This window comes from Struthio camelus, chromosome 2, assembly GCF_040807025.1.
Source record: "Struthio camelus isolate bStrCam1 chromosome 2, bStrCam1.hap1, whole genome shotgun sequence".
NCBI lineage: Eukaryota > Metazoa > Chordata > Aves > Struthioniformes > Struthionidae > Struthio > Struthio camelus.
This window is the reverse complement of record NC_090943.1, coordinates 51,719,394-51,734,146: the sequence shown is the minus strand read 5'-3', so window position 1 is coordinate 51,734,146 and position 14,753 is coordinate 51,719,394. Positions and strand designations below refer to the sequence as shown.

The 14,753-nt window shown below is 38.1% G+C and overlaps 1 protein-coding gene across 4 annotated transcripts in view; it reads right to left on the bottom strand.

Annotated features, from left to right (window-relative positions):
- The window catches only part of TRAK1 (trafficking kinesin protein 1), a 113,333-nt gene that overhangs the window by 53,741 nt on the left and 44,839 nt on the right, over nucleotides 1-14,753 (bottom strand). Inside the window, exon 1 of one of the 4 annotated variants that reach the window (XM_068935680.1) lies at nucleotides 2,950-3,291. The exons of 2 other annotated variants lie outside the window; for them this stretch is intronic. In XM_068935680.1, the coding sequence (XP_068791781.1) occupies nucleotides 2,950-3,013 (64 nt within the window). In that variant the 5' untranslated portion in view covers nucleotides 3,014-3,291. Of the gene's footprint in view, nucleotides 1-2,949; nucleotides 3,292-14,753 lie in introns of those variants that run through there. One more of the 4 variants, XM_068935679.1, reaches the window with a different exon arrangement.

Sequence of the window (14,753 nt, the reverse complement as noted above, 5' to 3'; positions counted from 1 at the left end):
TTTTTAGGAATCTACTTATTAAAAAAACCTCCACGTAGAGAAACTTGAATTCTGAGAGAAAGTGACATTTTATTGTCTTCCCACCTACTGTTACCAAAAATAAACTCTGTAAAGGACCTTACATAAAGGGATTACTTCATTATTCCAACCTTAGAAAGTCCTGAAAGATTTGTAAAACTCAAGTTCGAGCATTTGTTCATTTGCTTTTGCAATGTTTTCAAAAAATAAAACAAAATTACTGCCATCAAATGCAAGTTGAGAACATCATTACTATGCTGGTGCCTATGGAAGTTCAGTTAAATTTGAAGTTAACAGAGTATCTCACTTCATTTTCTATTCAGTTAAACGATATCATTAAAACCTAATCCTGGTGCAATTACGGAATGCCTTATTCCTTGAAAAGTAAGAAACCACAAGCTGCTAAATTATTAAAAGAGTAAAACAAAAACAAAAAAAAAATCACACCTTTTAGACAAAAATCCAAGTCCTCATATCATTGACAAAGAATGAAAGAATAATTTCACCAGAAAAATAATTCTGTAGGGTAATTCCTTGGGAGGCTTTTTAATAGTTTCTGTGTAGTTCTTACTCCTCTACTTTTTTTTTTGGTAGATACAAAAGGAAATAGGGCAGGATTCATGATTGAAAGTGCACACGCATCTGAGCTCCAGAGAGTCCACGTATAGTAGAGAAATAAGCTCTCTAACTATGCTCCATCTTGTCTTAAAATAGGCATTTAAAACAGGTCAGCTGAGCTGCAATTGCCTATCACGCTCGACTGCTTATGAAGAGAATCTCAGGCAAATGACACAGGAATAGATGTTTGGTTCCTTATCATGTATCTGTCAAGAGAGATGAATCTCTTATAAGATGTAACCTGCTCCAGGTTTTTGAAAGAGCTGTATTTTTTTTGTACTTTGAAGATGCTTTTTACCTCCCAGTACAATCAGAATATCTTTCTCTATCAATAGGAAACCTGAATGCTATTTTAAACCCAAATTCATATGCCAGTGCCAGAGTATGCCTTCCACAGGCCTTCCCAAATCCTCCTCTTCCTCTCACACATGTCACCTGGGAGAAGCAAATGAAAGCTAAAGACCATGTAGTTCATTAAACCTTACAAGATTGCCACTGACCCAAGACCCTGAGGCAGGACTGACAGCATTATCCTTTGATTATGCTTAAATCTTGATGTAATAAAGCATTATGCCTTACATGCAGGAGGCATGAATACTGAATGCCTACTGAATACCCAACTTGGCTTTCTCTTTGAGATATTTGGGAGTTATTTGCTCTCTAATAGCCAGGCAGTGCCAACCGCAGCTTGCTTTCTGGAAGAATCGTGTTGGGTGAGGGATCAACACCTGCAAGAAAACTTGCAAGCCCAGGATCAGAACAACCGCTACGGTGCTCTTGAGGTCCTGATCCCACAAGGTATTCAAATGCTTTCCCAATACCTGTTGCTTATTCCATTAGTGTGGAACTCCCTTAGTTTCTCCAATGGAGTACACACCTTAAGTTCTATATCTGGGTGATGTTCTTAAGAGCAAATTGATGAGCAATGGAGCTCTCAACTCCAATATCCAGACATGCCACACTTTTGCATAATGGACAGTCCGCATAGAACCATAGAAAGAAAAATAAAAGAAAGACTCTATATTTAATCTGAAAAAAATAGCTACAATTTTTAGTGACAACATAACTGTTCTATTTCTTACGCTTCCAAAACCAGGCCATCCCAGCCTGTTACATCATGCAGATTAATCAGATTCTGCAGCATTTACTAGGGTTAAACCTAGAGGAGGAGAGTTATATAATAGATTCATCCAACTAAAAGTGGTCAGATCTCAAATAAACATGCACATTTCTTCTTTTTTTTAAACACATTGACAGTAACAATCATTTACATGCAGAAGTTCAAGTTTTACAAGCTTCTGAAATTGCATTCACTGTTCAGAAACAGCACAGAGAAACAACTGGAAGCACATGACACTAGAATGCCACTCAAGGCCTTAATAAGCCACCCAAATTTTGACACATACACATCTTATTATTCATGCCCCCTTCAATACTATCATCAGAACATTATGGCCATACATCTTTGTGTACAACCCACATCCCCGGGGCCTAATCTCCTTAACGCTTTTCATTCTTTGCTTCACTGTAATCTTGGACTTGCCTTATTTTAGCCAAGCTCTTCAACCAGAATACAATCTAGATGCAACTATTGCTTTCCCAAGCCTGTATTTTGTTTCAAAGAGTAACCACTGAGCACTATGGAAGCAGAAGCTTGATTATTCCATTTCAAGATTTTAGTTTTAAGCCTTCCTTCTCCTTCCTTGCATGCCCTCCATCAGAAGACTTATGAAAACATTCTGTACTCTGATAAAGAAACGATCAGCCATGCAAATAGCAGAAAAATCATGAGAGGCTCAGAAAATCATGCTTGCCATAATCTGTAATTTTTCAGTTCAAAAAGTTAATCTCTCCAGTTCTAAGCAGCTGTGGCTTTATATTTTTTTCCACAGAAAAATAACCAGAGAGAAAACCTGCACTGTCCATTACTGCACACCAAACATACCTATAACCTCACATCAGTAATGCATAAAAACATAAAGACTTCAATTGCAAACCAATACAGAATCTTATAGTAAGTATATTTAAATCCAGCTCAATTAATTTTATACATACAGTTAGCTTTTCAAATATTCCTCCTTCTGCCCAAGGAGAAATCACACAGTGCATAAGTTGCTCTGCCACTCCCTCTCAAAAAGAGAAAGCCATATAGCACTCTCCTGTAGCATGCTCACAACAGACACTGAAGTGCAGCTCTGCCACACAAGGGTGCTGCCTTTTTCAAGGTATTTCATCTTTAAAAGCATAGAAAAAAATGTGGTCTTGTCTTATAAGCTCCAAATTCTGCACCAAGAGACTAGAAAAGATATTTACCATCCGTGCATTCTTCATAATACCAGTCCAGTTCATAATAATCTGCTTCAATAAATTTCTGCATAGTCAGGATCCTTCAGCAATAGAGATGAGATTTCACCGTGCTGCTAAGGTCACGTGAAATGCAGCCATGCTTCCCTGCCTTTACAAAATACTGTATTGCAAGAAAGCTTACAGAAAGCTGAAAACGAACTGTACATCTTCAAGGAAGCTGGAACTAAACTGAAGAGGATGGGAAGTGGGGGGAACGAGAAAAAGAAAAAAAAGGCGCGGGGCGAGGGGGAAGGATGCAGAAGGGAGATTTAGAAAGCAGATGCCCTGGCGGCAGCTCTAATAAAGAAGCGCTGCACAGGAGCCTTGGATGGGTGTTAACAAAGTCATCCTATCAAAAGGCTGAGACACTGACGTGGGGGACACACACCACTGCTCAGCTGCTCCTAACTCATTCCTTTCCTCCCCGCTCGCCACATCTCTTTCAGGCTCGCACGTTGCCATGGAGACAAGCCGGCTCCAAAAGAGATGCAGAGATGAAGGAAATGCATTTTGCCATTTCTGGCTTTACAGCCTAGTGGTGACCCTCCACAGTGGGGAAGAAAAAAAAATCCTTGCATAGAAAGATTATCGACACAGATCTCTGCTGACTGCTCGCGAAAGAGCGGCATCATACCCTTACAGTTCACTGGGTACATGCAGTACATTAGTAAGGAAAATCTAGTCCATTACTACTCCTCCCCTACGCTTTGATAAAAGCCTGCCTTCCTCATGGAAAATGAAACTACATTACTGCTTCGCGACATTATTCTGGGCTGACATAATAGAATCCTTTATGCATACTGCTATTGCAGAAGTGACAAACATAAAATGAAAGAACTAGAAATACTGGACAGCAGCACATTTCCTCTTGAAATAAAGCTCATCTACTTTCACCTTCACCATGAACCACTGGCCTGTTTTTTCAAGCATCTAAGCTTCATGGCAGGGAAGATGGCGTTAGGACAAACTTTCACCATTCTGCATTTCTAAAAACGCAGAATTCTTTACATAGAATAGCTTAATGCTTTTCATTTCCAAAACATTTAGTGCAAAAGAGACCTTTCTTTCACATCAGCCAATAAAACGGTGCTTAAGTTATTAGAAGATAATCTATTTGAGGACTAGATGGCATTAAATCATCATAATCAAATGTAACATTTCAGAAATGATGCCTTGAATCTGCGCAGGTACTGAAGGACTGACATCCATTTGGTTAACTGCCATGTTCTCCTTCGCCCCTTTCTCCACCCCTTCTTCCGGGAACCGTATTTCTTTGTGAACACCAGTAGAAGCTTTGGGATGCAGAAGCTGCAATATATCGTAATAACACAAGATAGGCTACATTGGGACTGACCAAGCAAGCGCTCATCTAGCCCAGGACTTGGTCTCCAGCAATGGCCATAAACAGATAAGAGAGAACCGCCAGCCATACACAGTACTTCCCTCGATTGCCCTCCTAACCTCCCAACTTTTCAGCTTCAGAGATTTCCCCAAGACAGATGCACTTTCTACTTCTATTAATTCTGAAAGGACTTGTCCTAGCTGTCCTTGAGCCCATGTACAATTTTAGTGCCTCCAACAGCCTCTAGCAAGGAGTTCCTCAGATATACTACTAGCCATGATATGGGAAAACACCACCTTTTGTTTTGAAATTCCTCTTGCAGAGCTGGGGCTTCAAATCAAGTAAGTCTGAACACTCAATACTTCCATCCTTCCTAGTCACCTGTGATTTTGCAGATTTCTAATCTCCCTCTCACTCATACCTTTTCCAGGTTGTTGCCACTTATCCTACCCCCTGACTAGTACCACTCTGCCTTACTGCACTAAAACTAGATGAGGAATAGTCAAACTGCACAGAAAAATATACAGCTCCCATAACCACATTATGTAATTTCAGCTTTACTAGTATCAATAATTTTATTATTGCAGCAACTGAGTTTGGGGATTACCACATTCCTTTTACATATTGTGGGCTGAAGCACAGATGAGCAGATTTTAAGTATGCAAGCACAAGAATTCATTGCGTTTGTCCTATGATATAGTAACCTATATGACAATCTGCACAGAGTTTGTAGTTTAAGGGCCTCTACCCATTTATTTAATTACCGCTGACTAAGATTCATTGAACTTCTTCCACTACATAAAATATTTACGTCTAACTTCCTAGACAGTAGGAACAAGGGTACATGGCTCCAGACCACCGTGAACTATAAAGATTCACATGTGCTGAAGTACTAGAGCTCCTGTGCAAAATACAACACTCCTCCCGCACCCCAAGACGTTTCTGGGCAGGGCAGCAAACTGCAGTCCAAGATCACCCGTTTTGTTCAGCTCCACTCTTGCGTCCCTGTCCTTCCTCCTCCCCAAGGCAGCCTTACCGTCCTGGGCCAAAATCTGCAGGTCACCCACAGTGATGTCGATCAGCCTCCAGACAAGGAGATCCAACATTTGCACCTCAATTATTGCCGGTGGACAACCGCGTAGGGACAACATCTGAGGAAATTTAGCCAACTTGCTCTAAGTTAGAAATACTGCCATTCTTGGGCAGACTAACTCTGAGCAAAGAAACATAGCCTTAATCAAGGTGCTGTCACACTTACAGCACCTCCTCCTCCATTTATAGCCAACCTTATAGGATATCAAAGCACAAATCCAACAAGAACTGAACACAGGGGCTATGCCTGAGCTACAGCTTCCGGAATGAGGGCTGTTGTCTGCCACATCTGCTACTCCACACCCACCACAGGCCAGAACACCACCTTCATGCCCTCTTAGCCTTTGAGCCTTACACATGAAAGGCATAAAAGCCATTTTTATTTCCCCACAGAGAAGAGAGGCTATCCCAGCCATCATTTTTGTATCAAGCTAAGCATAGCCTTCCTGAAATCAAGATATGCACACAGAGGTAACAGGGTCTAAAAAGCGAAACATAACTTCATTTTGACAAAGATTACACTATTTTTGGCCGACTGGACTTTTGCATCATATGCTCAATATTGATGTGAAAGCAGTAAGATACACACATACATGAACTTCAGATTGGTAAGTCAAACGACTATATCAAGAGGCCAGAAAAAAACCTTTGGACACGGAGAAGTGATACACATCTTGGAAAAATAATTCATATTTTGAACATTGTGAGCATTTTCTCCAAATGTGAACAATCTGTCCTCACACTGCACATGCCATATTGCAACGCACAGGAACATGACAAGGCACTCCAGCTCTAGCTTAGTCTTGCAGGATTTCAGAGCTACGCATACTCACAAGGAGACAACTGCACTGCTATTAAATGCAATTAAGGCTGCACTGTTAAAATATCTTCAGAGAAAAATAAAGTTCCTATGGCAACATTAACTCAATTGCTCTGCACATAAGCCATTTGTTCCACTCGCAATATTTTTGTCCAAAAGGTAATTTAACTCTGGTAATGGTTTTAAACAAGCATTTAAAATAGAAAGAATGTATATTGGCTACCAGCTTAAATTGCTGCAGGAGCTCTCTCCTTTGTGTACCCTGAGATTTCAAATGAAGGAAATTTTAACATACTGGAATTTTCTTTTCATTTTCTTACACACACTTCAGTGAGAGAGGATAAAAACAAAACAGTTTTAAAATCTTGGGTTTTCTGCCCATGTTTTATTGATGTTTTTCTACAGAGTTAATTGGAAATGCATTGGCTTACCCCAGAAAGGCACTATCTTTCTCTGGAGAGAATCACTTATGTTGTCAAAGCATTTCAGAAGGCCTCAAGAGACATAGAAAGATGGGGTTAAGTGACATGATTATCCTTGCCTGAAGGCAGAAGCCATGGACAGTAAGACTATATATCCAGGTCTCCAGATGCAAGCATCTCTTCAATTATACAAGCAAGGGTAGATATATCATGATTTGTGGAGAGGGGTGTCAAGTCAGGTGTGCAAGTCTGGCCAGGTTCACAAAACAGTTGCACATCTGCAGACCCTCTTTCAACCTCTCCAGCCCTAGTTTCCTTCCCACAGCTACATATCAATTTCCATTTATGTAAAAATTACCAGAATGGTACATTTTTCTGGTGGGCTGCTTCTACAAACACTGAACTTCTATGTATTCAAATCTCCGTATTATAATACTGCATTTGGCTGTGGTACTACTATGTTACTTGCCTAAAAAGTTAACCCGATATTTGAATTAGAGACAGACTTCAGGTAGTAGTTCTGCGATTACATGTGACTTGTCACTTACTTTGGAACAGGGGAAAAAAAAAAAATAATGAGTTTTCACATTCATTCAGCACTCCCTTCCAGCTACTGGATTTTATTCTACTTTGTGTTTAGCTTAAAAACTAAAACAAAATCTCTTATTTGATCTCCACAAAACAAAATACAGAGACTGATCAAAAATTCCAGCTAAACAGGCTGAGTTCCTTAAGTCTACAGTTGCAAGGTTTTTGGGGGGCAGAAACGTTAGCTCAAGAAGTTCCTGTGCCCTCTCCTCCTTCCCTTCTGCTTCAGTAAGTCTGTGCTACAGGCAAACTTACCCTAACCCATAAGGCCAACACTGTAAACTGGATCAAAATTAAGCAGGTCACAAAACAAACAAAAACAAAAAAGCAAACCTTTCTCTTGTTTTTGAAGTGCTATCTTTTAACAAAGATAATTTCAGCTACCCAATACAAAAACGTGGCCCCCAAGAAAGTTTGTAGAAGCACACTCACAAGGACAGTGAACCACACTGCTGGGGTGCAGAGAAGCCGTAAGCCGTCTCTGCTGGTAACGAAAATACTTGAAGAATGTCATTATCGTATTTCACTATGAATCATGCTTTCCCATGCCTTAGTCATTCTTGGCCATCTTCTCTGAACCGTTCCAAATTCTGGGAGGATCTTTCCAAACTGAACAACAGAGCTAGATATAGTATTCCCACACCAGCTACAACAATGTATTAGCCTCCATTCATTACCTTTGGGTCCCCTTTCTTCTCTCGGCTCTAAGCACCCTATTAAGATGCTCAGATAATTAAACGTCATATTCTTTCATTAACTTTCAGGGTCATTGCCATAAAGTCTCCCATCCCATTAACACCATCTGGAATCTCTGTTGCCAGAAGAACAGCTGTATGCTCCACCATTATGCAATGCATACTAGTCAGGTTTTGCCCCAACAGTTACTTTACAAACTGACATTTTAAAATAGACTTAAAAAAAAATAAGGATAAGAAACTTTAAAGAAGAAAGCAGAACAAATAAAAGCCCATCTGATTTCCAAGGACAACCTGGTGCACCCCTACTTCTAAAATGGGATCTCACTTATTGAAGTGAAGAGTTATTGGCGTTCTATCCTCTAAAAGAGCATTAAACAGGAGTAATTCTATGAGTGCATCTTCAGTAAGAATAAAACCCTGCAATTTCGGACAAAGTTCTCTGCCAATATTTCATTTAACAAGAAGTTACTGGGGCTTGCTTAACCTGAAATGGAGTGGAACGGATTAGTGAAAGCATTGTACCAGCAAATTTCCAAGTTCGTATTTAGGAAAATGAGTGCTTCAGATTTGACTGATACTCTTTAGTCCAGACGAGGTTACTACCCAGATCTTCAAAATGGCACAGATACCTTTTACAGATGGGACAGAGCATGAGATACTTCTCATGTTCTCTTTAAGGGCCAAAAGGGCAGGCTGACCTCATCTAGTACAGCCAAAAGGCTCTTCTGATGCAGAGGAGATTCTCAAGTGCTCTCTCACTGAAAACAAAATGATTTACCTTGAGGTAGGAGTGAACAGATGAAATTAAGTTACTTATGGGTTTAAAAAAAAAGAAAAGAAAAGAAAAGAAAAAAAAAACCCACACTGTCTTGACCATGAAAAATTCCTCTCTTCCTCCACATTATTACTGTAGGGTATTATATTTGAACACATATGAAATCAAAATTGGTGTGGTCTTCAGCAACCTAATTGCAAATCAAGTTGTCTAATTAACATATCACTGGGCATACTTAAATACAGTGACAACATTATTATAGCACGAACCAGACATTCCTATAAGAAGCTACATTTTGAGCTAACACTCACACATGCACAACTATCCAGCACAAAGAAACGAAAGTAAAGTTCTGAACAGTTAGATTTTTGTAAACTGTTCACCCCTTAGAAATAACGTAAACTGAAACACAATTTTTTTTTGGTGGCTATATTTTTCCAGAGATAGCAAATATGTTTGTAAAATGAAACAGAGTTTAACAGCACGCTTCACTAGGAAGACAGAAAAATATTACAGTAACAGAGTTATGACCTATTTTTCTAATAAAGAATAAAAAACGCACGAAAGGTCACAATGGCAACTTTGCAGAAGAGGAAAGGAATGTAAGTTGCATTACACTGAAGGGATTTTAATCTGCTCCTCTAAAAGTCCAGGCCCATGATGATTCATCTTCATCCAAGTAATAGGCGGGCACAAAAAGAAGATGTATTTCTACCTTCTTAGATTGCATTTTGACATGAGAGATGGAATGACACTTAGCTTATATCATACATTCCCATATCACAGTTTAGACTGGCACAAAAGACATCCTATCTCAAGAACTTAATGAGATCGGAGTGATTCAGTTTGTTTATTTGATTATGGCTTTAGGTCAGATCAGCTTTCTTTTGTTCATTCAGTACAGGTCAGCTCAGTCTTTAGTTTGTATGAATAAAGAAGTGAAAGATTTGTCCTTGAGAGTTTCTGAACGTAAAAGAACAGCTGCAGCCCTAATATGTTACTCTGTTACTTCCAAAAGGTATTTCCATTCAAGTGTGGAAATCCCATTTCTTGAGGGCCAGTTAAATTTTAAAAATTAATTCTTTCCATTATCAACCCCAAGGTATATCTTAAAACCCTAAAAAGGTTGCTAACAAGCTGTGTGGATATTGAAATATCCATCTTCATGCCACTATCTTCATAAATTAATTCAAAAGGAGGGCTAAGTAATTCTGTGTCTGTCCTCTCGAGTGACATTCCCCAGCTGCTTCTGTGACTGCCAGCCCATATGCGGTTGGGGATTGGATTGATGACCTCAAAAACAAAAGCCACAGGAAGGCAGAAAAACCTACTCTAACAAGTCACAGCAGCATAGCTAAGGGTTTTTGTTGACTCTTATTTTGTATGGATCAACACAGAGGGAAGCCCATCACGTTTTGGCCAGCACATAATAACCCTGCACCAGCCTCAGCATGTTAAAAATCTCCTTGCAATTTTTGGATATGTCATTTGGAAATCAAATGCCTTGTCTCCTTAATTTCTAAGGCCTCAGAACTTTAATGTACTCCCAAAATAGTGACAATGGCAAAACCCAGTGTGCAAATTTGATGAAGGTTAACAGAATACTATTAAGTCAAATGCTAGATTTTAAAATTCCAAATATAACTTGTTTTTCAGTTGCTTGAATTCCAACCAAAACAAATGAGTTGCATAAAGGGAATCCCATAGGAATGAAACAGTCAACTGCAATCAAATTTTGCCTAAGAGTTTTGACGTAGGTTGTAGAGGGAGATTTAAGATAAAAGATTCAAAATAATATATAGTTTTATATAAGTACATAGTTTTTTTTTTCCCCCCCCACTAGAGAGAAATTAAATCCATTTATATCAGGCAAGATCACTATTCTTGTTTTGATATCTTGCAACATATCTCCATTTTATTAAAAGGAGTTTAGGCAGTATAATATTTTGCTGGAAATCGTAGAATATTACCAGGATCAACATGGTATAAGGTTGCAGTGTTTCAGATAAATTTTTACTTAATTAGTTTGCCTTCAATAGCAGTAAAAAGATTACGGAGGTTCAAACAATAACAATGCAAGAGTAGTCCTTTCTCCTGCAAAGTACCAAGAAGCAACAATCAAAGTTTTTCAGAAATCAACATTCTGCAATAGTAAAGATCAAAAATATTATTCAAGTATTATGATCAATTTAAGAAATCTGAAAAAGGCATTGAGAGAACTGATTTTATCTTACTTTATAGATTTGTTGTTTTATTGTCTTTGAATTATCCTGTATTGTTACTTACATTCAATATTTCCATAAGTCTACAAGAACAGAACTAGCAAAAGCATAAATCATAGGATTATTAAGAAAAACTAATTTTCAAGTTGGATTTACCAGCAGAGAGGATCTAAACAGAGAAGCTAGGCTTTCAGTAATTAAGTAGTCTTGGTTTTGAGGATTCATCTGAATAAAAACGTATACGGATCTACATACTTATGTGTATATACATATATATATTATATATATGTATACACACACACACGTATATAAATAAAGAATTCAGTTCTTAATTGGAAGAGCCCTTACACTGTGCAAATTTTTTTGATTATATAAAAAGAGATTTAAAGTAACTGAGAAAGAGACAAAAAGAGTTGCTTTTACAGTCCTCCCAAATCATAATTACTTTGAGTGCCGAGATTATTGTAAACTTGACATATTACAGACACTTGAATTCATTTTAGATGAAACTATTCTATGCTGCAGAAACGCACAGTAAGCAATGAAGTCAAATCATCAGTCCTGCTGCACTAAGCCTTCCTTTTTTTTCCTCCCAGAAAGGAACAGTGGGGAACAACAGCAAAAAGACACCACTTTTCATCACCACTTATCTTTTGGAAATGCCTACAACTAGGGGCAGAAATGAGCCATGAAACACCTGCAGTCTGCTTCAGCTCCAACAGATCTGGCCAGTTGTTTGTAGCTGGTTCAAAAATTCCTGCACTGCAAGAGCTCGACCTGGCTGGTCACTAGGTCTTTTCTTATAATAAAGAAGTGGTGGCTACGCAAGACATCATTTAACATGCTAATCAACAAAAACACCAGCACAGAGAGTTACTAAATATATTTTTAATAGACAAAAATGAAAAGAGGAAAAAATTAACTGCTTTTTTTGCTGCCCTGGGATTTTCCAAGTATTAAGAAGTACCTACCTACTCAAACCATAGTTAAGAGTTTGCCTGCCTAGCTTTACAAGGAAAGAGGCAATGGGAATGCCTTGAACCCTACCTATTAGATGTCCAGAATACTGCTACTGCTATTAATTAAAAAAAAAAAATCCAAGAACATATGCATGAGACCCACTGCTAAGCCACAAACTACTGCCTGTTTCTCTAACTATTAATAATCCATATGCTAAATAATTGAGTGTTCAGCAAGCAGTCACTAGATGCACACAAATCATTTTCAAAAACACTAACTGAATCAAAACCTCCACAGCTGATGACGAACACTCTACAGTTTGTGCTCTGAGGAAGCATTGAAAGCTATTATATATCCTATCAATCCCACTGAACTGGATCACACCTAGAAACAGTGGCACTATGTCATCTAACAAAATGAGATTGCCTTCCACAGTCAAATTTGAACAATTGGTACACAGCTGTAAGATGCCCACCATCATCACATGCACACCGAGCCACACTCCTCAGAACTCCCACTGCTTTTTTATCTTAAGGTCACATCTTGACTCAGTTGCAACAACTACACATCATTAAATAGGTAGGCAGAACACGTTCAGTGAACTGGAGAACCAGAAAAGAGCCAGTACTAAGGTACGCTCCATTGGCATACAGCACTCGGACAACCAAGAAATGAGTGTAGCATAAATACTCACACCATATAGATCTTTACATAAGAAGTCTTGCTAGTCTAGAACTTGGTAATCAAACTAGTTTAATCTCAAGTTTCTCACTATGCACAAAAAAGAAAACCTGTGGAAGATGTTTTTGCTTCATTTTTCAGTAAACTGAAAACCTTCCCACACCACAGTGGCTTTGCAGGCTATTATTTCATTGAAGCTCTCTTCACCCACCCATGCTTGGTCTTATCTTTGGGTATGCATTTAATACTTTTTTATATTTTAAGGACAAATAATAGAAAATAAGAATAGGTGGCATTCTGTGAATTCCAAGTTACTTTTGAGAAGAGTTGTACTGCATGCACCCTTTACAGCAGGGTCCACTGTGCCATTATGCTCTACTGAAGAGGGATGTACAAACCCAGGGAGACCTAAAGAAGCAATCAACAGAAATTGAGAACTGCAGTCCTATCATGAGTACTGACACTCATTCCATTTACAATCCACATACACAAAATACCACTTCATTCACTCAAAATGACAGAATATTTTTCTAAATTCAATTGCTCCCTTGTGATATGCTTCATAGGGTGAAAAGGAAACACAACAGAAGTCTTACACTATCATCCTTTCCTTCCCCTCCCCAAAACAGTAATTATTAGTCTCAATAAAACAAATACAGGTGAGCACTAATAGCTACTGATCTCCTTTCTGACTGAATGAAAATGCACCTATATACTGTAATAGCTTGATAATACACTACTCCAAATGCCCATCAACTCTTCAGGAAATCTCCACCATTTCAATGCTTCCCTCTTAAAGGACAGCAATGCAATTGCCAATACCACTATTTTCTAAGTTACTCCTACACATAATATTTCTTATGGATTCTCTCCTGGGAGCAAATGCATACACAGATGAACTCGAACTACAGAACACTGTCACTACAAGAGATGTAGATTCTTCCACACGCAATGGTCTTCGGAGACATCTGCATTTTATCTAAACAACTTCAGGAGCTTTCTTATGAATTATAAATGTATTATTCAGAAACAAAAAAAAAAAATCACAGTCAAACAGCCATATGGTATCACAAGTTTCCTATTACCAAGCCTGATTTATAGAAAAAGGGAATTTATAAAATGCATAAGTATATGTGAGAATGTAAGTGCGTGTGCCCAATACAAAAATCATATACTGCAATTCATATACATATGAAGTTTTAAATAGCAAATAAATTCTTTACATATACAGTCAAGTACTGCCTGAGACTATCAGAGAGAGATAGTCCACCGAGATTAAGATAAGCTGCACTACTTTCTCAGTACAGCTTAAAGTTTGATTTGCAAACCCAACCAAATCAGAGCATTTTACACCATATTTTTGGTGAAATAACTTTCTCCCCTTCATGTTGCCATTCTGAAGTGAACAAATAAAAAAGATAGTACAGTTTGGGAGGTATTTACTTTCAAAATCAGCTTAATAGGTTTGAGATAGCTAAATTTTATTTATTTATTTATTTTTTAAAAAAACCAACTTCAGGGTACTTCCCAAGACTTTACCAGAAAGGCATTTCAGGAATTACTGAGTAGAGATTTAAAATTTTGTCATGATGATTTCAAATTCTAGAAAAAACTCTGCCAATCAAGTTGTACATCTACATCTACATGAACATGCACTTGATCATGTGTATACACATATATGTACCCTCCCTTTCAGAAAATCCCACTTTTCTCCTTCTGTGGACCCCTCTTTTTTTTTATTTTTTATTTTTTTTTAAAGTAATCAAGCAGTAGGATTCAAAGGTTCAGAAACCCATCTTGTTCAGAAACTTACAAAATTAGTCAGGATAGAGCTGGAGATATGGATGATTATCACAATCAAGTTAAAAATGTAAAAGTCATTGAATATGTTACCGGGCCACAAACGTACTCCAAATCTACAGCAGACACAAGGAAAAGTTACCCTCAACTACAAAAAAATAAAATAAAATAATCAATCTCAAATGCCTTTTAAAAATGATTTTTAAATAGAGGTAGAGGGAGGAAATACAATTATGACCAATGGAAGATGGAATTTCCCTTTCCCAAATCCAGTTGTTCATGCTAGGTATACTAGATATCATTAAGGCAGGGAGTGACACTGCAAGATTCATCATTTTGATACCATACAGATAGTTTCCAACCTTTGTGTT